This window comes from Entelurus aequoreus, linkage group LG09, assembly GCF_033978785.1.
Source record: "Entelurus aequoreus isolate RoL-2023_Sb linkage group LG09, RoL_Eaeq_v1.1, whole genome shotgun sequence".
NCBI classification, from domain to species: Eukaryota; Metazoa; Chordata; class Actinopteri; order Syngnathiformes; family Syngnathidae; genus Entelurus; species Entelurus aequoreus.
Window position 1 is genome coordinate 51,475,012 of NC_084739.1, and position 23,411 is coordinate 51,498,422.

General features: G+C 44.3%; 1 protein-coding gene across 6 annotated transcripts in view; it reads right to left on the minus strand.

Annotated features, from left to right (window-relative positions):
* Nucleotides 1-23,411, minus strand: part of hspa12a (heat shock protein 12A) — a 178,586-nt gene that overhangs the window by 27,998 nt on the left and 127,177 nt on the right. For 3 of the 6 annotated variants that reach the window (XM_062058907.1, XM_062058911.1, XM_062058906.1), the window contains exons 7-8: nucleotides 11,190-11,361; nucleotides 11,068-11,082 (exon numbers count right to left, since the gene is read on the minus strand). In XM_062058907.1, the coding sequence (XP_061914891.1) occupies nucleotides 11,068-11,082; nucleotides 11,190-11,361 (187 nt within the window). The remainder of the gene's footprint in view (nucleotides 1-11,067; nucleotides 11,083-11,189; nucleotides 11,362-23,411) is intronic. The other 3 variants (XM_062058912.1, XM_062058910.1, XM_062058909.1) reach the window with 1 other exon arrangement.

Sequence of the window (23,411 nt, forward strand, 5' to 3'; positions counted from 1 at the left end):
GTCGGGGTCCACTTAAATTGATTCATGATACAGATATATACTATCATATATACTATCATCATAATACAGTCATCACACAAGATAATCACACTGAATTATTTACATTATTTACAATCAGGGGTGTGGAGGGGGGGCGGGGGGGAGGATATGGACATCAAGTAGTGGTGAGAGAGAGAGAGAGAGAGAGAGAGAGAGAGAGAGATAGAGAGAGAGAGAGAGAGAGAGAGAGAGAGAGAGAGAGAGAGATCAGAAGGCATAAGAAAAAGTATCTGCATTTGATTGTTTACATTTGATTATTAGCAATCCGGGGAGGGTGTTAGTTTAGGGTTGTAGCTGCCTGGAGGTGAACTTTTATTGCGGTTTTGAAGGAGGATAGAGATGCCCTTTCTTTTATACCTGTTGGGAGCGCATTCCACATTGATGTGGCATAGAAAGAGAATGAGTTAAGACCTTTGTTAGTTCGGAATCTGGGTTTAACGTGGTTAGTGGAGCTCCCCCTGGTGTTGTGGTTATGGCGGTAGTAGTTTGACAAGTACTTCGGTATCAGGGAGGTGTAGCGGATTTTATAGACTAGGCTCAGTGCAAGTTGTTTAACTCTGTCCTCCACCTTGAGCCAGCCCACTTTAGAGAAGTGGGTAGGAGAGGTGGGATCTGGGGTGGAGGTCTAGAAGTAACCTGACTAGCTTGTTCTGAGATGTTTGGAGTTTAGATTTGAGGGTTTTGGAGGTGCTGGGGTACCAGGAGGTGCATGCGTAATCGAAAAAGGGTTGAACGAGAGTTCCCGCCAGAATCCTCAAGGTGCTTTTGTTGACCAGAGAGGAAATTCTGTAGAGAAATCTCGCTCGTTGGTTAACCTTTTTGATTACCTTGGTTGCCATTTTCTCACAGGAAAGGTTAGCCTCTAGAATGGAACCTAGGTAGGTGACCTCATCTTTCCTGGTGATAACAATGTCACCTACTTTTATGGTGAAGTCGTTGACTTTCTTAAGTTTGATGTGGGACCCAAACAGGATGGATTCTGTTTTACCCAAGTGTATGGATAGCTTGTTGTCAGCGAGCCAGGTGCAAGTTCTACAGAGCTCAGCACTGAGGATTTTCTCCACCTGTGACTTGTCCTTGCCGGATACCAGCAAGGCAGAGTCATCCACAAACAAAAACAATTCACAGTCGCATGCCGATGACATGTCGTTTATGTATATTAGGAACAGTAAAGGTCCCAATATACTGCCTTGGGGGACTCCACAGCTCACCGAGAGGGGGGGGGGGGGGGGGGGGGGGGGGCACGGTGCCGTTCACCTCTACCACCTGCTCCCTCCCCTCCAAGCAAGATTGCATCCAGCTCCATGAGGTTCTGTTAAATCCGATTGCTCTGAGCTTATCCAACAGTATAGCGTGGTTAACGGTGTCAAAGGCCTTCTGAAGGTCCAGCATGACCATGCCGCAGTATTTGCCCGCGTCCACCTCATGTTTGATGTGGTCCGTCAGATAGAGAAGGCATGAGTCAGTGGAGTGGTTAGTCCTGAAGCCGGACTGGAATTTGTACATGAGTTTATTAGTGGCAAGGTAACTATCGACCTGTTCATAAACTATTTTCTCCATTACTTTCGAAACGGAACTGAGAATAGAAACAGGTCGGTAGTTGCCAGGTTCCAATTTGCTTCATTTTTTAAAGAGGGGAGTTACTCTTGCTATCTTAAAATCTTTTGGTACTTGGCCTTGTGTAATTGATAGGTTTATTATGTGCGTGATGATCGGGGCAATGATGGAGGCAGAGTCTCTGAGGAATCTGGAGGGAATATTATCAAGGCCGGTGGCCTTGTTAGGGTGAAGCGCGCTCAATTTTTTTTAAACACCTCATCAGCTGTGACCATTTCTAATTTGAAATCATCGTTGGATACTCCTAGCTTTCTGTTGAAGGCTTTAATGTGTTCAACACCAAAGCGACCAGAGTGGTGGGACAGCTTGTTGACAAGAGTTGCGGCTATGCTGGTGAAAAAGATGTTAAGTCTGCTAGCTACCTCCATTTTGTCTGTAATGAGGGAGTCACCCTCCTTGATGCTGATGTTGGTGAGTCTTGTTTTAAGTTTCTGGCTGCAACCAGGAAGCTGGTTGTTGAGAATTTTCCAGAGCTCACGTGGCTTATTTGTGTTTTCCTCTATTTTGTCGTTAATGTAATTTTTTTTAAGGATTTAGTCAGGTTGGTTGACTTATTTCTTAATTTATTGCATTGCTTTTTGAGAGTTGAAAGGAGTAATTTGAGGTTGATATTATTGGGTTGTTTATCTACTTCTGTTTTACATTTTTGGTATTCAGAGTATTTCCTGTCTCTGTCTTTTATGGCAGCTAATAGGTCCGGATTCATCCATGGTTCTGAGCGGGCTTTGATCCTGACTGTTTTCACGGGAGCCATGTCATTTAGTATCTTTAGGAACGCCGTTTTGCAGCGATCCCAAGCAACATCGACCAGGTTGCTCGCGAGCACAGGGGACCAGTCCCACTCATCTAATTTTAAATTGAAATTGTCATTGGAGTATTTTTTGAGGGATCTGGATTGGGCTGTTATGTGGCCATTGGCTTTAGGTTTAGCTATTTTACGGGTGCAGAAGGTTAGATAGTGGTCGCTAAGACCACAGATCATGACCCCACTATTTTTTATTTTAGGCCGGTCTGAAGTGAGAATGAGATCTATGGTTGATTGGGTGGAATCACACACCCTTGTGGGTAGCGCTATTAGCTGGGAAAGACCGTGCAGATTACAAAACTTGCTGAAGGATCTGAAGACAGGCGCATCTTTGCGTTAAATATCTGTGTTCAGATCCCCAGTTATAATTTTCTCCACGTTGTCTGTCCCTGCCAAGCATTCTTCCAAAGCCCCATAGAAATCACTCTGATTAGGGAGTCTATAAACAGTCCCTATTAGTACCGGCTTAGCGTTTTTAAATTTGATTTCCGCCCACACAGATTCCAGGTCATTGTGGTTAAGATCAGTGCGAGTTATGTATTTAATATCCTGGTGAATATACATACAAACGCCCCCACCGTGTTTATTCCTATCCTTTCTGATAACCGAAAAGTTTTCTATTTCTATCTCTGAGTCAGAAATACTTTGATCAAATTTGGTTTTAGAGAAACACAAGATTTTTACCTTCGTGTTGAGGAACATTTCTCTGATTTGGTCAAGTTTGGCTCCAGAGAGGCTGTTCACATTAAGGTGGATGATGTGTAGTCCACTGGAACCAAAAAGAGCATCAGAGTCCGCTGTGTTGTGGTACTGACCAGAAAAATTGTTGGTTATTATTGCTGTTGAAGTTGGAGAGCAAGGAGAGAGAGGAGAGAGAGAGAGAGGCATATTAATCGTCCTCCAGGTGAAGGGGGAGGGAGGGGGAGGGGCGGAGTTGGAGAGGGGTAGAGGGGGAGGCCAGGTAGGGTTGCTGGGGGTGGGGTTGGGTTTCCTTTTGGCGGGCTTTTTTGAAGACAAAGAGAAAGACAATAACGAAAATGTTTGTGTAAAGGCGCCTCTAAATCCTGTGTATGCCGCGTCCTCGACCGTCTGGGACCGCGTGGACCCCCGCCATCTCGTGCAGTTCCCCGCAATCACCGATGTCTGGGTCGCCGTCCACCGCAGCCGCCGAGCCTCCGACCGTGTCGAGAACGGGGCGAAGTCCTCTGCCGAGCCGCCGATCGCTGGAGCACAGGTGAGCTTGAGCTGAGATGAGCCGGTAACCGAGTTAGCTTCGATGGCGACGCTAGCAGTAGCATTGCTAGTCTTCGCCAGTCGGGACAACATTAACCGTGTTGTTGCAGGTCCAGGGTTGAGTTCAGTGTCTCCTGATAGTAGAAGTAATAGTAGTATTATTGACTTTCTGTCTATCCTTCCAGTCAGGGGCATGTTTCTTCTGCCTCGATGTGCAGTCAAGCATGATGCTAACACGTTAGCTCCAAAGCCAAGGTGCTTCGCTGATGTATTGTCGTGGAGATAAAAGTCACTGTGTATGTCCATTTCGCGTTCTTGACTCTCATTTTCAAGAGGGTAAAGTATCCGAGGAGGTTTAAAATATAAATCCGTGATCCACAGTAGAAAAAGGAGGAAGTGTGGGATAATCCGAGCAGTTGTTTGAATTCCCGATCGGGAGCGAAAGAGAGTGCGACCGCTCATCTCGGCGTCCAGCTTCAGAGTCCGTAATATCATCAAAGGGTTCAGAGAATCTGGAGAAATCACTGCACGTAAGCAGCTAAGCTTGTGATCTTCGATCCCTCAGGCTGTACTGCATCAATAAGCGACATCAGTGTGTAAAGGATATCACCACATGGGCTCAGGAACACTTCAGAAACCCACTGTCAGTAACTACAGTTGGTTGCTACATCTGTAAGTGCAAGTTAAAACTCTACTTTGCAAAGTGAAAGCCATTTATCAACAACACCCAGAAACGCCATCAGCTTCGCTGGGCCTGAGCTCATCTAAGATGGACTGATACAAAGTGGAAAAGTGTTCTGTGGTCTGACGAGTCCACATTTCAAATTGTTTTTGGAAACTGTGGACGTCGTGTCCTCCGGACCAAAGAGGAAAAGAACCATCCGGATTGTTATAGGCGCAAAGTGTAAAAGCCAGCATCTGTGATGGTATGGGGGTGTATTAGTGCCCAAGACATGGGTAACTTACACATCTGTGAAGGCACCATTAATGCTGAAAGGTACATACAGGTTTTGGAGCAACATATGTTGCCATCCAAGCAACGTTACCATGGACGCCCCTGCTTATTTCAGCAAGACAATGCCAAGCCACGTGTTACATCAACGTGGCTTCATAGTAAAAGAGTGCGGGTACTAGACTGGCCTGCCTGTAGTCCAGACCTGTCTCCCATTGAAAATGTGTGGCGCATTATGAAGCCTAAAATACCACAACGGAGACCCCCGGACTGTTGAACAACTTAAGCTGTACATCAAGCAAGAATGGGAAAGAATTCCACCTGAGAAGCTTCAAAAATGTGTATCCTCAGTTCCCAAACGTTTACTGAGTGTTGTTAAAAGGAAAGGCCATGTAACACAGTGGTGAACATGCCCTTTCCCAACTACTGGGTGTTGCAGCCATGAAATTCTAAGTTAATTATAATTTGCAAAAAAAAAATTAAGTTTATGAGTTTGAACATCAAATATCTTGTCTTTGTAGTGCATTCAATTGTATATGGGTTGAAAAGGATTTGCAAATCATTGTATTCTGTTTTTATTTACATCTAACACAATTTCCCAACTCATATGGAAACGGGGTTTGTATTTATACATACATGTTTTGTAAATGTTTATTTACATATCTTAATTGTTTCCAAACCGTGTTTGTAAAATGGCTGATCAAACAAAACAACTAACTCTCCAATCAAATAAACAGACTCAATAACTCCACAGTGACGTTTTAGTGAATTTTACGACACTGAAACAATACAAAAAGAATGCCATTGTAAGTTAATAATACTAACATAGACACTCGTAAATGTGTTAGCATATTAGCAAATGCCAATGACACTCGCTTCATTACCTTACAATAGCACATACTTTTATGCATGAAAACACTCCTACAGACATCACACATGGAACGGTTTAGTAAGTAAGAATTGTTTTAGTTATATTGTAAAACTTACAAACGTAGCATGGAGTGATGAATGAAGAATCCAAACGAGTAAAACGCTATGGACAACGAGAAGACTTTTACTTCTGGTTGCAATTTCCCCATTGTGGAATAAATACAATTCTATTGTATCCTATCCAATCCTAAAAGCTATAAACAGAATGGCACTGCCTGCGATGAGGTGGCGACTTGTCCAGGGTGTACCCCGCCTTCCGCCCGATTGTAGCTGAGATAGGCTCCAGCGACCCCCCGCGACCCCGAAGGGAATAAGCGGTAGAAAATGGATGGATGGAAGACTGGCACTGCAGCAGGCAAACTCATCCAAAAGATAACACCTTAGCAAAATAATAACACACCTTTTCAGTTTCTTTGCTTGTATTGTTTTTAAAAAAATATTTGCATTATGGCCGTCAGTGAAGAAAAATCCATAAATTATCCGTACCATTTTAGGGTTCAAAGGGAAGAAAAAAGGTACCATCTTTTCATGTAGAATTTACGGTATATTGTTTATGTGTGGTTTTGAGGTACACATACAAATGGAATAAAACAAACATGTTTACTTGACCCACTTCCTGGGAAACTTATCAAGGAGCTTTTTGTAATATTAGGTCCATCAGTGCTAAATATTATAAACGTATCACTTTCCTCTGGCACTGTTCTCCTAGCATTCAAAAAAGCGGTGATTCATCCTCTGCTCAAAAGACCTAACCTCGATCCTGACCTCACCTTCCGTTTATTTCGAAAATCCTCGAAAAAATTGTTGCACAGCAGCTAAATGAACACTTAGCGTTAACAATCTCTGTGAACCCTTTCAATCCGGTTTCAGGGCAAATCACCCTCGCCCTCGCAAAAATGACTAATGATCTATTGCTAACGATGGATTCTGATGCGTCATCTATGTTACTGCTTCTTGATCTTAGCGCTGCTTTTGATACCGTCGATCATAATATTTTATCTACTCAATGGCCTATTGGTTAGAGTGTCCGCCCTGAGATCGGTAGGTTGTGAGTTCAAACCCCGGCCTAGTCATACCAAAGACTATAAAAATGGGACCCATTACCTCCCTGCTTGGCACTCAGCATCAAGGGTTGGAATTGGGGGTTAAATCACCAAAAATTATTCCCGGGCACGGCCACCGCTGCTGCTCACTGCTCCCCTCACCTCCCAGGGGGTGATCAAGGGTGATGGGTCAAATGCAGAGAATAATTTTGCCACACCTAGTGTGTGTGTGACAATCATTGGTACTTTAACTTTAACTTAATTAGAGCGTATCAAAACACATATTAGTATGGCAGACTCAGCCTTGTCTTGGTTTAACTCTTATCTTACTGACAGGATGCAGCACGTCTCCCATAACAATGTGACCTCAGACTATGTTAAGGTAACGTGTGGAGTTCCACAGGGTTCGGTTCTTGGCCCTGCACTCTTCAGCATCTACATGCTGCCGCTAGGTGACATCATATGCAAATACGGTGTTAGCTTTCACTGTTATGCTGATGACACCCAACTCTACATGCCCCTAAAGCTGACCAACACGCCGGATTGTAGTCAGCTGGAGGCATGTCTTAATGAAATTAAACAATGGATGTCTGCTAACACCCAACTGCGCCCAAGACCCAACCTTCAGGCTGATGATTTTAGGTTGTCCTGAAGAATTTGGAGGTAATCCTCCTTTTTCATTGTCCCATTTACTCTCTGTAAAGCACCAGTTCCTTTGGCAACAAAACAGGAACAGAGCATAATACTACCACCACCACGCTTGATGGTAGGGTTGGTGTTCCTAGGATTAAAGGCCTCACCTTTTCTCCTTCAAACATAATGCTGGGTATTGTGGCCAAACAGCTCATTTTGTGTTTCATCTGACATCACATAGACAAAGATAAGACCTTCTGGAGGAAAGTTCTGTTGTCAGATGAAACAAAAATTGAGCTGTTTGGCCACAACACCCAGCAATATTTTTGAACGAGAAAAGGTGAGGCCTTTAATCCCAAGAACACCACACCTACTGTCAAGCATGCTCTGTTCCTGTTTTGCTGCCAATTGAACTGGTGCTTTACAGAGAGTAAATGGGACAATGAAAAAGCAGGATTACCTCAAAATTCTTCAGGACAACCTAAAATCATTAGGCCGTAGGTTGGGTCTTGGGCGCAGTTGGGGGTTCCAACAGGACAATGACCCCTAAAACACATCAAAAGTGGTAAAGAAATGGTAAATGGTAAATGGGTTGTGCTTGTATAGCGTTTTTCCACGCTTTGACAATATTTCCACATTCACCCATTCACACACACACATTCACACACTGATGGCGGGAGCTGCCATGCACGGCGCTAACCAGGCCCATCAGGAATGGCCTATCAGGAATGGCTAAATCAGGCTAGAATTAAGGTTCTAGAATGGCCTTCCCAAAGTCCTGACTTAAACGTGTGGACAATGCTGAAGAAACAAGTCCATGTCAGAAAACCAACAAATTTAGCTGAACTGTACCAATTTTGTCAAGAGGAGTGGTCCCAAACTGAACCAGAAGCTTGCCAGAAGCTTGTGGATGGCTACCAAAAGCGCCTTATTGCAGTGAAACTTGCCAAGGGACGTGTAACCAAATATTAACATTGCTGTATGTATACTTTTGACCCTGCAGATTTGGTCACATTTTCAGTAGACCCATAATAAATTCATAAAAGAACCAAACTTCATGAATGTTTTTTTGTGACCAACAAGTATGTGCTCCAATCACTAACACAAAAAAAATAAGAGTTGTAGAAATTATTGGAAACTCAAGACAGCCATTACATTATGTTCTTTAGAAGTGTATGTAAACTTTTGATCGCAACTGTATACTATTACTGTAATTTTAAATATATTCTTTAATCACAGTGTATTATTTTAGTGTATTTACCTACATCTCTTAAACAGTGTGTTCTATCTGCTGGCACCAAACAGCACAGAGTCTTTATTATAGTCCACTGTCTGCTGTGTTGTTTGCGACACATCTGAAAAGTGTTTGTCCATCTTAAACATTCATTTATGTTCCAACACATTTACCTCTGCACATTAGAAGCATTTGAAAACTGTTGAGTTTGTATGTGGGCTCTGTACCGAGGATGTCGTTGTGGCTTGTACAGCCCTTTGAGACACTTGTGATTTAGGGCTATATAAATAAACATTGATTGATTGATTGATTGATTGAGAGCTATCTATAGCCCTAATTTTTATTGTTATTTGAGAGACGATGAGACATTATAATCACACGTCAACATCTCTGTTATGTAAACAAGGAAGTTGCATTTAAGTGCTGCTGGGACAAACTGGATTGGCCAAAACATGCAGGAAAATCAAGGGGATTGGACAAAATTGAGAGGCCGATCATGATTGCGGTAATTGTTTGAATTAGTGCAATCGCAACAGTGCAACATCCTGGAGCTACTGAATAATTACATGACGTGTTTTTATTACACACGCAAATGTACGAGTGAAGAAGCATCATCTATATTTGTAAGGAGATAAAACAAACATCAGTGATTGAATTAGCGCAAACTGCTAAAGCATACTGATTTTAGGATGTGAAGACAAACAGAAAATTAACAGTACAGTAAAACCCATTTAAGTTAACAGCATACTTGCCAACCTTGAGACCTCCGATTTCGGGAGATTGGGGGTGGGCGGGGTCTGGGGGGGCGGTGCCGGGGGGCGGGCTTAAGGGGGAGGAGTATATTTATAGCTAGAATTCACTGAAATTAAAGTATTTCTTATAAAAAATAACACTTACCTTTCACTATTTGAGTAGCTTTTGTTCTGCCATTTGAGTACTGGCGAGCGATTTCTGAATCCGGGAACATATCCTTCACGGATTTGTTGAAAACATCCGCAAATGAGAACGGAATGATGGGAATCCAGATGTTGTGTGTCAGTGTATTGTAATAATCCCAGGAATGTAGGCTCATACGACTTCTTTGTTTGTCTTGTCTTTATTTCACAAGATGTAATTCAACCACACAACAGCTCCAATGTCTGTCTATACCTTTTCCCGGCAAAACTCGAACACCCACTTCCTATTAACAACGTAACTTCCCTATCTCTCCCGGGAGTCCCGCCCCCCCAGCCAAAGTCATTGGCTAACACCCCATAGCCAGCCGCTACAGTATTAACGTGCCGGCTGTAATAAACACATGCTGAGAAATAGTTCCGTGCCTGCCTACTTTATGGGTTATAGATAAACCTATGGATAATGGAGACATACAGTATATAATAGTCTCCTTTTCAGGTGAGAGACGACGCTAAAGGCAGTGCCTTTAAGGCACGCCACCAATATAGTTGTCTGGCTGGAAATCGGGAGATTTTCGGGAGAATGGTTGTCCCGGGAGATTTTCGGGAGAGGCACTGAAATTCGGGAGGGTTGGCAAGTATGGTTAACAGCCTTTGGATTGGCTGACTCGCGTCGACAACCGCTTACGCAGACATAACCAAAAACAATTTACCAACCTCTATTGACAAAGTCACAAGAAGAATGAGTGATAATAAAGCATTTTTCAGTTTGTTGACATGCTTTTTCGCCATTAGGAGGAAATGTATTCATTAAGTTCAAGACAAAAAATAATCAAAAACTACATGTACATACAATTACACCTTATGTCGACTGTTTTGCCAACTTAAACGGACACTTTTCTCGTAACAATAAGAAAAGGACTTGAAGAGTTTGTCTACAGCGACAAGATGTCAACATAAACATAAAATGGACTTAAATGGGTTCCAAAGTAATTTCTTTCTAATGCAGTCTAACTATATACGGTATTTAATTTTCTGTTTTGAAACTAAACGCAGGACTTAACCTCAATGAAGTATATATTAGGTACAGCTACTTTGAAAAGTACTACGGGAAAGGGCCAGAAAAGGACAAAAAAAGAGAATAAAGAATGATTGGTTTGGCATGCATGAGTGTAAAATAAATTGCTAGTGTAAAATAAATAAATATGAGTGTAAAATAAATGAATGTGAGTGTAAATTAAATGAATGTGAGAGTACAATAAATGAATGTGAGTGTAAAATAAATACAAATGAGTATAAACTGAATGGATGTGAATGTAAAGTAAATTAATATGAGTGTAAAATAAATGAATGTGAGTGTAAAAATAAATGAATGTGAGAGTACAATAAATTAATATCACTGTAAAATGTTGCAAATGGCTGTAGTAGGTAAAACATAAATGATAGTGAGTGTAAACTAAATAAACTTGAGTCTAAAATAAATTAAAATGAATGTTAATTAATGAATATGAGTGTAAATTAATGAATTTGAATGTTAAATAAATGAATATGATTGTAAAATAAAATAATATGAGTGAAAAAAATTATTGAATATAAGTATAAAATAAATTGTCAGTGTGAAATAAAGGAATATGAGCTGAAAATGAGCAGTAGAAAATGGATGAAGCGTACAATTAAGGTTTGTTTACCGTGGCCTGGAGAAGCTAGTTGAGGATCAACATTGGGAAGAAAATAGTCCACATGGTCAGTTACAGTACACATATGTAAAAGTAGTTAAAAGTACTTGCCTAGTACAAGTGTTGTGTAGTACCTTGAGTCATGGCAGTTCCCACATTGTCCGTAGGGCTACAGCCATTCTGATTGGTCTGGTTGCTCAAGTCCACCATCTGGTGGAGACGTAGCTTGCGGCAATAGATTGACGCCGCCTCAGGTTCGAGGGCAATGATAAGTTGCTCTGGGTTGTCACGTGACACCAAACCAGACTATATGGCGACAAAAAACACAAATGAAAAATACATTTAATGTACATTTGTTACTGTAAGTATACGAAAACAAAATGTAAAACACACACACACAACTTAAGTTTCAACTGATGACTAAACTGAGGAAAAAACCTGAGAAGTCCAAGATATGATTTGTTGCTCTTGCTAATATTTGTGTTTGGCCTGAAAACATCTTTATCTTGCTTTTATTTTGTGTGACTCTACAGGTATTTTTTATTTTGGTATGAAACCTAAAATCTAAAAACATAAAGTCTTCTTATGATATAGACATATAACAAATAACAAGGGTGTCCCTATACAACCTCGAGCCTTGAGTAAGGCCGATACCGATGTTTTGATCTGATACAATATCAGCAGAAATCATACAATTTGTTCATTATTTTGTAGTTTTGAATGATAGAAAACATTTGATCAAGTGAAATTAGTCAAACAGAGAACAATGGTTGGTATAAAAACACTAACCTACTTAATATTAACTATCTATAATGGACATATGTTGTCTTTAAGTTTAAGTGGAGTGGTATTTTTTTTTGGTGACACCTAGTGGCCACAATGACTCATAAAAATAAGCTCATGCCACAGTAAATTGAATAATGCGGACACATGTGTTATTGGGTACTTTCTATCTGCTTCTGCCTTGGATACTTTATATGTGTAAGTAATATGCAGCAATAAGTATTTGATACTTGTTTATATTGAAAAATGTGTGGTTTTAGATTGCAATATTGTTCAATTAAGGATACATATTCCATATGTCTAGTTTGTGTGCTCAGCTGTTGTCTTAGCTCCTAGTAGCACATAGCCTACCATGTTCACCTTTTGTAAATGACTTGACTAAAATACAAGAAAAGACCAACCTTGTGTCCTTATTGGAGTACATTTAAATGTTAACTAGCTCTCTAACTTTGCACCCTTCACTTTACCCAGCAATGGGTCTGCTGAGCTCTGCTTTCAGGTCGGAATGACGAGGCCGTCGATTTGTGACAGTCACTTTAATATTAGTTTTGCAGGACACAGCCGTACCCATTCACTTTACTGTGCAGTGCACAGTGCACACGCTACCACTCTCTCTCTTCACTTGCCCACACATTCATTGATGTCACTCACCCAACACATTGCCATTCTCGCAAACACACAAACGCTACTCTCGTAATATAGTTAACCAGCTCCCCTGTTGTGCACATGTAGATATGTACACTACTGTTCAAAAGTTTGGGGTCACCCAAACAATTTTGTGCAATAGCCTTCAGTTCTAAGAACAAGAATAGACTGTCGAGTTTCAGATGAAAGTTATTTTTTTCTGGCCATTTTGAGCGTTTAATTGACCCCACAAATGTGATGCTCCAGAAACTCAATCTGCTCAAAGGAAGGTCAGTTTTGTAGCTTCTGTAACGAGCTAAACTGTTTTCAGATGTGTGAACATGATTGCACAAGGGTTTTCTAATCATCAATTAGCCTTCTGAGCCAATGAGCAAACACATTGCACCATTAGAACACTGGAGTGATAGTTGCTGGAAATGGGCCTCTATACACCTATGTAGATATTGCACCAAAAACCAGACATTTGCAGCCAGAATAGTCATTTACCACATTAGCAATGTATAGAGTGTATTTCTTTAAAGTTAAGACTAGTTTAAAGTTATCTTCATTGAAAAGTACAGTGCTTTTCCTTCAAAAATAAGGACATTTCAATGTGACCCCAAACTTTTGAACGGTAGTGTAGATGCGCACACAGCTGCTTGGCTTGATGCCAAATATTAGCGGAGTTAAAATCACCCAATTAGCATCAACTAATGCAAGTGAAACAACTACATTTTGGAACAAATTCCTACAATTTGTGTTTTATCTTTTACAATGTGTGTTTTACCTGCTACATGGCTTATCTGTGTACTTTTTTATCCATAGTTTTGTTTTTAGTATTTACTAATAACTGTATTTTTCTTAAAGCCCAGACCAGGATTGGCAACCATAAATCATGAAGAATTTAATATAACGCCAATAAAATGTTTTATTCTATTCAAATTTAATCCTTGATTATGGCAGACTTAATAATATTGAACATTGTAAATTGTTCTTTGAGTGCAACAAGAACAGTCCAATGTGTTTAATGCCTTTTAATATATATATTTAACCTTCTAAAATTGTTCTTTGAGTGCAATAGGAAACACATGTTTAATGTATTGTAAGATTTTTTGTTAAACAAAGCCAATATTAAAAATTGTTGTAGTTCCCTTTATTTTGAAAAGTATCTAAATTTATCAATAAACATTTTGGTACCGGTACCAAATGATTGGTATCAGGACAACCCTACCACTAACAGCGTTGAAGGCCTTGGTAATATCGACATAGGTGGAGTACAGGTCAGTGTGCTGTCCCTGACACTTCTCTGGAAGGTGCCTGGCAGCCAACACCATGTCGATAGTCCTGTGATCTTTCCGGAGGCCACACTGACTCTCTGGTATCTCACCTTGCTCAAGGTAAGATATGAGCAGGTTTAATAGCACTCAGGCCAGGGGCTTTGCCTGCGACCGACAGCAGGAAGATTACATGGTGGTTGTCACAGGCCTGGCAATTTACTTTGCGCTTGTATAACGGAGGCATAATTGAAGTCATGCGGAAGTGTCTCCTGCTGCCATATGAATATGAACAATCGATGGAGTTTCTCAGTCAGCGCCCTGCCGCCGTCTTTGTAGATCTCTGCTGAGATCGAGTCTGAGCCAGTTGTTTTGCCACTGGCAGATTGCTTTTTGGATCTCCTCAAAGGTTGGCATGACATCCAACGTCTCGTTGACAGGAACTCGTGGGAGACAGTTTAATGGCCGCGACAATGGTGGAGGGGCAGTTTAGTACATTGTCAAAAATGTTTAGCCCATCTCTCAAGGATCTTGTCTTTGTCAGTGATGAGAGTAGATCCGTCTGCACTGAGGAGATGTGGTGGGACTATAGATTTATTTTAGGCCTTCATATAATTCCTTTATGTCATTCCTGTTAGCATGTCCTTGGATATCATCAACTTTATTGTTAAGCCACGAGACCTGCATCTAACGCAGCTTTAGCTGGATGGTGCTGTGCATATTCCTCTGCTACTTTCTTGACTGTTGTCATCGGATCATCAACGTGGGCTTTGTAGGCACAGCACTTGTCTTACAGCAACTGAGTAATGTCAGCACAGTTCTCGTCGAACCAGTCTTTGCGTCGTCTGGAGGTAGGCCCGAGGCATTCCATGGCTGTGTTGTACACCACTTTACAGAGCTTTCCCCATGCTGCTTCCACATGTTGGTTATCCAGCACGATGGGCTCTAAGTGTTTTTCCAAGGGGCAGCAAAGGACTGCTTGACGGTGTCTACCTTCATTTTGTTGACATTCAGGCGTTTTGGTGCATTCACGCCTTGTGGCCATCTTTTGAGCAGGATACGTAGTCAGAGCGTAGCGATGATATGACATTTGTCTGTCCGCCCTCAGCTCCGTACATGGCCTTTGTGACACGTACATCCAGCCTGTCTCTCTTCCTGATGATGACATTCTTAACGAGATGCCATTGCGGGGATGCATCAACGACGTACTGTTACAGGTGGGTAGACGGAAGACCGTGTTTGTGATCAGCAGGTCATGCTCCGAGCAGGTCTGTAGGACTATGTAGGAGCTGTTGCAGTTACTGACTCCATGCTTCCCAATTAGACCATCCCAGGCGATGCTGTCACAGCCTACACTCATGTTGAAGTCACCTAGAGTGATGAGCTTGTCTGTGTTGGGAACAGTGGTGATGACAGCACAAAACCTGTCTTTGATCTCATCTGGGTTGTTCATTGTGGATGCATAGGCGCTAGCAAGAGTGGCAAAAAATATGTTATGTAGCACATTGAAATTGCACACCTGTTCGAAATTAACTTCAACCAACCAACTTTTTCCCTTGTGATAGAGTCTCATCATCACAAGTTGATCGTTCGTTTGGGTGTCCAGCCAGCTTGCCAACCACCGTTCTCACTGCAAACCCAACTCCAGCTTCACATCTCTCTTCAGGTCCACGTGCGTTCCAAAAGAAGGTGTAGCCTGTGCCTCTTTTGCAGAGTTCTCCCTTGCCTGCTATCCTGGTCCAGCGAAGGGGAGCAATTTCAATGTTGTATCTGGCGAGTTAATTTGCGATGAGTGCAGTGCGTAGCTGTTCTCTAACTGAGTCGTTCCTGTCAAGAAGAGTGTGCGTAACTTCCATTTGGCAAGACTTGGAGGTATTGTATTGACTTGTTTTTTTGTACAATGAATTATGAATGATTTAAAAAAACATGGTAGCACTGTTCTATTGGACAGGTTGTGAAAAAGCATGTTCAGTGTACTTTGATATACATAGATTACATTCATAAAATAAATCTAGCTTACCACCATATGAGTGGATGAGGACTTAATGAATGACGGCTTCTCAGTTGTCACTGTAAAGTGCTTTGAGTGTCTAGAAAAGCACTATGTAAATCAATGTATTATTACTATTATATTAAGCTTCTGCAGTTTGACAGTTGGAACTTAGTAGAAGAGAAAAAGACGATTAGCCGTCATGCCTCTGTGTCTCAGGTCGTGTGAAGAGAAATAAAAGTAGATTTGAAGAGACGGGTAAGTACATGGCCCCACAAGACGCTTCTTAGAAAGAAACTCAGTGCCAATGCTGAGTCACTGCAGATGCCCAACCCATCCCCTGCTCATTTTCTCTCCAACACGGCTAGTCTCTTCAACCCTTTATCTTCGGAATGCACATTTAATCAAATGTTTTCCTCCTTTCTGACATATACAGTCGTGGTCAAAAATGTTACATACACTTGTAAAGAACATAATGTCATGGCTGTCTTGAGTTTCCAATAATTTCTACAACTCTTATTTTTTTGTGATAGAGCGATTGGAACACATACTTGTTGGTCACAAAAACTAAAAAAAATAAATAATGAAGTTTGGTTCTTTTATTAATTTATTATGGGTCTACTGAAAATGTGACCAAATCTGCTGGGTCAAAAGTATACTTACAGCAATATTAATATATGGTTACATGTCCCTTGGCAAGTTTCACTGCAATAAGGCGCTTTTGGTAGCCACCCACAAGCTTCTGGTTGAATTTCTGACCACTCCTCTTGACAAAATTGGTGCAGTTCAGCTTTTATTTTTCAGGGGTTTTGTTTTTATTTTATTTTTTGGCTCATAAAAAAATACAATCATGTGTGCTTACGGACTGTATCCCTGCAGACTGTATTGATCTATATTGATATATAATGTAGGAACCAGAAATATTAGTAACAGAAAGAAACAACCCTTTTGTGCGAATGAGTGTGAATGAGTGTAAATGGGGAATGAGGTTTTTTGGGTTGGTGCACTAATTGTAAGTGTATCTTGTGTTTTTTATGTTGATTTAATAAAAAAATTTAAAAAATTATTATTATCATTATTTTCTATTTTTTAATTATTGTGCGGCCCGGTACCAACCGATCCATGGACCGGTACCGGGCCGCGGCCCGGTGGTTGGGGACCACTGCAGTAGAAGAATGAACGGGTCTGGTTGTGTACTGCAAAACTAATAATAAAGCAGATTGTCACAAATCGGCGGCATTATTACCTTCCATCCATCCATCCATCTTCTTCCGCTTATCCGAGGTCGGGTCGCGGGGGCAGCAGCCTATGCAGGCAAGCCCAGACTTCCCTCTCCCCAGCCACTTCGTCCAGCTCTTCCCGGGGGATCCCGAGGCGTTCCCAGGCCAGCCGGGAGAGATAGTCTTCCCAACGTGTCCTGGGTCTTCCCCGTGGCCTCCTACCGGTCGGACGTGCCCGAAACGCCTCCCTAGAGAGGCGTTCGGGGGGCATCCTGACCACATGCCCGAACCACCTCATCTGGCGCCTCTCGATGTGGAGGAGCAGCGGCTTTACTTTGAGCTCCTCCCGGATGACAGAGCTTCTCACTCTATCTCTAAGGGAGAGCCCCGCCACCCGACGGAGGAAACTCATTTCGGCCGCTTGTACCCGTGATCTTTCGGTCATGACCCAAAGCTCATGACCATAGGTGAGGATGGGAACGTAGATCGACCGGTATATCGAGAGCTTTGCCTTCCGGCTCAGCTCCTTCTTCACCACAACGGATCGATACAGCGTCCGCATTACTGAAGACGCCGCACCGATCCGCCTGTCGATCTCACGATCCACTCTTCCCTCACTCGTGAACAATACTCAGAGGTACTTGAACTCCTCCACTTGGGGCAAGATCTCCTCCCCAACCCGGAGATGGTACTCCTCCCTTTTCCGGGCGAGAACCATGGACTCGGACTTGGAGATGCTGATTCTCATCCCAGGCGCTTCACACTCGGCTGCGAACCGATCGAGTGAGAGCTGAAGATCTTGGCCAGATGAAGCCATCAGGACCACATCATCTGCAAATAGCAGAGACCTAATCCTGCAGCCACCAAACCAGATACCCTCAACGCCCTGACTACGCCTAGAAATTATGTCCATAAAGATGGTACTCCTCCCTTTTCCGGGCGAGAACCATGGACTCGGACTTGGAGATGCTGATTCTCATCCCAGTCGCTTCACACTCGGCTGCGAACCGATCCAGTGAGAGCTGAAGATCTTGGCCAGATGAAGCCATCAGGACCACATCATCTGCAAATAGCAGAGACCTAATCCTGCAGCCACCAAACCAGATACCCTCAACGCCCTGACTACGCCTAGAAATTATGTCCATAAAGGTTATGAACAGAATCTGTGACAAAGGACAGCCTTGGCGGAGTCCAACCCTCACTGGAAACGGGTCCGACTTACTGCCGGCTCTGACACTGATTATACAGGGAGCGGACCGCCACAGTAAGACAGTCCGATACCCTATACTCTCTGAGCACTCCCCACAGGACTTCCCGGGGTACACAATCGAATGCCTTCTCCAAGTTCACAAAACACATGTACACTGGTTGGGCAAACTCCCATGCACCCTCAAGGACCCTGCCGAGAGTATAGAGCTGGTCCACAGTTCCATGACCAGGACGAAAACCACACTGTTCCTCCTGAATCCGAGGTTCGACTATCCGGCGTAGCCTCCTCTCCAGTACACCTGAATAGACCTTACCGGGAAGGCTGAGGAGTGTGATCCCACGATAGTTGGAACACACCCTCCGGTTCCCCTTCTTAAAGAGAGGAACCACCACCCCTGTCTGCCAATCCAGAAGTACCGCCCCCGATGTCCACTTGATGTTGCAGAGTCATGTCAACCAAGACAGCCCCACAGCATCCAGAGCCTTAAGGAACTCCGGGCGGATCTCATCCACCCCCGGGGCCTTGCCACCGAAGAGCTTTTTAACTACCTCGGCAACCTCAGCCCCAGAAATAGGAGAGCCCCACAGATTCCCCAGGCCCCGCTTCCTCATAGGAAGATGTGCTGGTAGGATTGAGGAGGTCTTTGAAGTATTCCCTCCACCGATCCACAACATCCGCAGTCGAGGTCAGCAGAACACCATCCCCACCATACACAGTGTTGACATTGCACTGCTTCCCCTTCCTGAGGCGGCGGATGGTGGTCCAGAATCGCTTCGAAGCCGTCCGGAAGTCGTTTTCCATGGCTTCCCCGAACTCCTCCCATGTCCGAGTTTTTGCCAGCGCGACCGCTGAAGCCGCACACCGCTTGGCCTGTCGGTACCTATCTGCTGCCTCCGGAGTCCTATGAGCCAAAAGAGCCCGATAGGACTCTTTCTTCAGCTTGGGTTCTAGGATTACCGCCACGACAGGCACCAACCACCTTGCGGCCACAGCTCCAATCAGCCGCCTCTAAAATAGAGGTACGGAACATGGTCCACTCGGACTCAATGTCCAGCGCCTCCCTCGTGACATGTTCAAAGTTCTTCTGGAGGTGGGAATTGAAACTCTCTGACAGGAGACTCTGCCAGGCGTTCCCAGCAAACCCTCACAATGCGTTTGGGCCTGCCAGTTCTATCCGGCATCCTCCCCAAACCATCGCAGCCAACTCACCACCAGGTGGTGATTGGTAGAAAGCTCCGCCCCTCTCTTCACCCGAGTGTCCAAAACATGAAACCGCAAATCCGATGACACAACTACAAAGTCGATCATGGAACTGCGGCCTAGGGTGTCCTGGTGCCAAGTGCACATATGGGCACCCTTATGTTTGAACATGGTGTTTGTTATTGACAATCTGTGACAAGGACACAAGTCCAATAACAAAACACCACTCTGGTTCAGATCCGGGCGGCCATTCTTCCCAATCACGCCTCTCCAGGTTTCACTGTCGTTGCCAACATGAGCGTTGAAGTCCCCCAGTAGAACGAGGGAATCACCCGGGGGAGCACTCTCCAGTACTCTCTCGAGTGAATCCAAAAAGGGTGGGTACTCTGAGCTGCCGTTTGGCACGTAAGCGCAAACAACAGTCAGGACCCATCCCCCCACCCGAAGGCGGAGGGAAGCTACCCTCTCGTCTACTGGGTTGAACTCCAACGTGCAGGCTTTGAGCCGGGGGGGAAACAAGAATTGCCACCCCAGCCCGTCGCCTCTCACTGCCGGCAACGCCAGAGTGGAAGAGACTCCAGCCCCTCTCAAAAGAACTGGTTCCAGAGCCCTTGCTGTGCGTCAAAGTGAGTCCGACTATATCTAGCCGGAACTTCTCCACTTCACGCAGTAGCTCAGGCTCCTTCCACGTCCCAAGAGCTAGCTTATGTAGCCGAGGATCGGACCGCCAAGTGCCCTGCCTTTGGCTTCCGCCTAGCTCACACTGCACCCGACCTCTATGGCCCCTGTTATGGGTGGTGAGCCCATTGGAGGGGGGACCCACGTTGCCTCTTCGGGCTGTGCCCGGCCAGGCCCCATGGGGACAGGCCCGGCCACCAGGCGCTCGCCATCGTGCCCAACCTCCGGGCCTGGCTCCAGAGGGGGGCCCCGGTGACCCGCGTCCGGGCGAGGGAAATCTGGGTCCTTTGTTCGTGTTCTTCATAGAGGTCTTCGAGCATTTTTACCTGTCACTATTTAAAGTTATTGTGCAGATCTGAATGCTTGTTATTTAAATGTTTACCGAAGTTTGAAGAAAAGGTGGTAATACTAATTTCCACATTTGGCGAGTTGTGTTTTAAAGTAACACTTGAAGCGCGGCACTTCCTTGTCAGCTTTATCATTAGTTTTGAAGCCCAAATACCTCCATACTGCACTTCACATTAACCAGTAGAATTGCAGTTTTTTTGACATTCTTCCTCTCCAAGATGTTATTGCTTGTATGCACTTTGTGTGTGAGTTTTGACACACTCACCATCATGCGCCTCGGCTCTGTAGTCACCGCCACAGATGAAAGAACGGTACCGGTAATTTTCAAAGGCAGTATAGTACCGATTTCAATCAATTAGTATTGCGGTACTTTATTTAGCGCACAGCGGTAGCACCTGGTGAGACGCAGGAGAGCTCCAGGCAGGAAGCGCCCCACAGCACTGGAGATCTCTCAGCGCCTGTGCCACCTCAAGACCTCAGGCGGGATCCACCCCATACCTCTGCAGAGAGCCAAACCCACCCTGCGAGAGAACGAATTAAGTGGCCTAAGATGAGTGACACCAAAGAATGGAACCAACTAGATGAAGACCTTGACAAAGTGCTAGAAGCCACACTAGCAGGAACAGCTGAACAGAAAGTCAATACACTCACAACAATAACGTACAATCTGGCAAGGGAGCGTTTTGGGATGGAGGACAAGAAGGGTAACACCAAAATGGCGCATCAGCCAAGCAGAAGAGAAAGAGAAATCCATCGCCTAAGGAAGGAAATTAAAACTCTAAACAAACAGTTCAAAAGAGCCACAGTCGAGGAAAAGGAAGGCATCAAGGTTCTGACAAGGCAACTCCGGGAACGTCTTTGTAGACTCCGTAGAGCAGAAAGCATTCGGAAGAGGAGGAAGGAGAGGGAGAACAGAAGAGCACAGTTCACCAAAGACCCTTTCAGATTCACCAGGAAACTACTGGGTGAAGCAAAATCCGGAATGCTGACCAGCTCGAGGGAAGATGTGGAGGCGTTCTTAAGGGAAACCCACAATGACACCTGCAAAAACCAGGCCCTGGGTGCCAACCATAACATCGACAGCTTGGAAAAACCAAGAAAGGAGCTCAACATCAGTGAACCATCCTGGAAGGAAATCCAAGAGGTGGTGAAAAAGGCCAGAACAGGATATGCCCCCGGCCCCAGTGGTATACCCTATAAGGTGTATAAGAAATGCCCGATGCTCCTTCGGAGGCTGTGGATGCTGTTCCGGAGGATCTGGAAAAAGGGCACCATTCCATCATGCTGGAAGAGGGCAGAAGGCTGTTTTGTGCCAAAGGAAGAGAACTCCTCAACCATAAATCAATTCCGTACAATATCACTTCTAAACGTAGAAGGCAAAATCTTCTTTTCTGTACTGGCAAAAAGGATGACCTTATACATGACGGAGAACGGATATGTTGACACCTCTATCCAGAAAGGTGGAATTCCAGGCTTCTCTGGATGCCTGGAACACACCGGAGTTCTCAGTCAGATGATCCGGGAGGCCAAAGCAAGTAAAGGCAACCTGACTGTTGTCTGGCTCGATCTGGCTAACGCCTACGGAGCAATCCCTCACACCCTCATTCACACTGCACTAAACCATTACCACATCCCTCTGCACATCAAGGGAATGATAACCAGCTACTTTGGAAGCATCCAGATACGGTTCAAAACAGCCAATTTCACAACTCAGTGGCAAAACCTGGAAAAGGGAATCGTAACTTGATGCACAATCTCCCCCATCCTCTTCATCATGGGTATGAACCTCCTCATAACAGCTGCTGGGAAAGAAGCCAGAGGACCAGCAATGGAATCAGGCATTCGACAACCCCCAATAAGAGGTTACATGGACGATCTCACTGTGACGACCACAACCCATGTGGAGGCGAGATGGGTGCTAACAGTTCTGGACCACATGGCAACATGGTCCAGAATGAAGTTTAAGCCCAAAAAATCAAGGAGCATGGTTATCCGGAAAGGTAAACTGACGAACAGTTTCAAGCTGCAAGTGCAAGGAGAAGTGATTCCATCGATTGAGGAGAACCCTATAAAGTGCCTTGGAAAGTGGTTTGACAGCTCACTTACTGACAGGAACAACATCACCAGTACAGAGAAGCAGACAGAGGAGTGGCTGAGGAGAATTGAAAAATCAGGACTCCCTGGTAAATTCAAAATATGGCTCTACCAACATGGACTGTTAACAAGACTCATGTGGCTGTTGACGGTGTATGACATCCCTATGACATGCGTAGAAGGAGTGGAGAGAAAGGTCAATAAGTACCTCAGAAAATGGCTGGGAATCCCTCCAAGCTTCACATCAGTAGGCCTCTACATAAGATCGGGACAGCTCCAGCTTCCCTTGTCATCCGTGGTGGAGGAATTCAAGGTAGCAAAGTGCAGAGTCTTAATGACATACAGAGACTCCCAGGACAAACAAGTCAGACACGCAGGCGTCACTACAAGATCAGGACGCAAGTGGGCAGCTGACACATCTGTTGCACAAGCTGAAAGCATGTTGAGGCTACGTGACATCATAGGAACGCCATGCACAGGAAGACAAGGTCTTGGAACTTCCCATGTCCAACAGTGGAGTAAGGCAGAACCCAGAGAAAGAAGAGCTATGATCCAGGAGGAAGTACGGAACCTGGAAGAGGAAGGTCGGAAATCCAGAGCAGTGGAACTAGCGTCCCAGGGAGCCTGGACCAAATGGGCCCTCCCCAAGAGAAAGATCACGTGGGCGGATATATGGAAGCTGGAACCATTCCGCATCTCTTTCTTGCTGAGATCAGTGTATGACACACTCCCGACTCCAACAAACTTGCACAGATGGGGCATGAGAGAGGATCCACTATGCAAGCTTTGCGGACAGAAGGGTACCATGGCGCACATCCTGTCAGGGTGTAAAACAGCACTCACCCATGGGAGATACAGATGGCGTCATGACAAGGTGCTCATGACACTGGCTAACACCCTGGAGCAGCAGAGATGCAAGAAACGGCAACCACAAG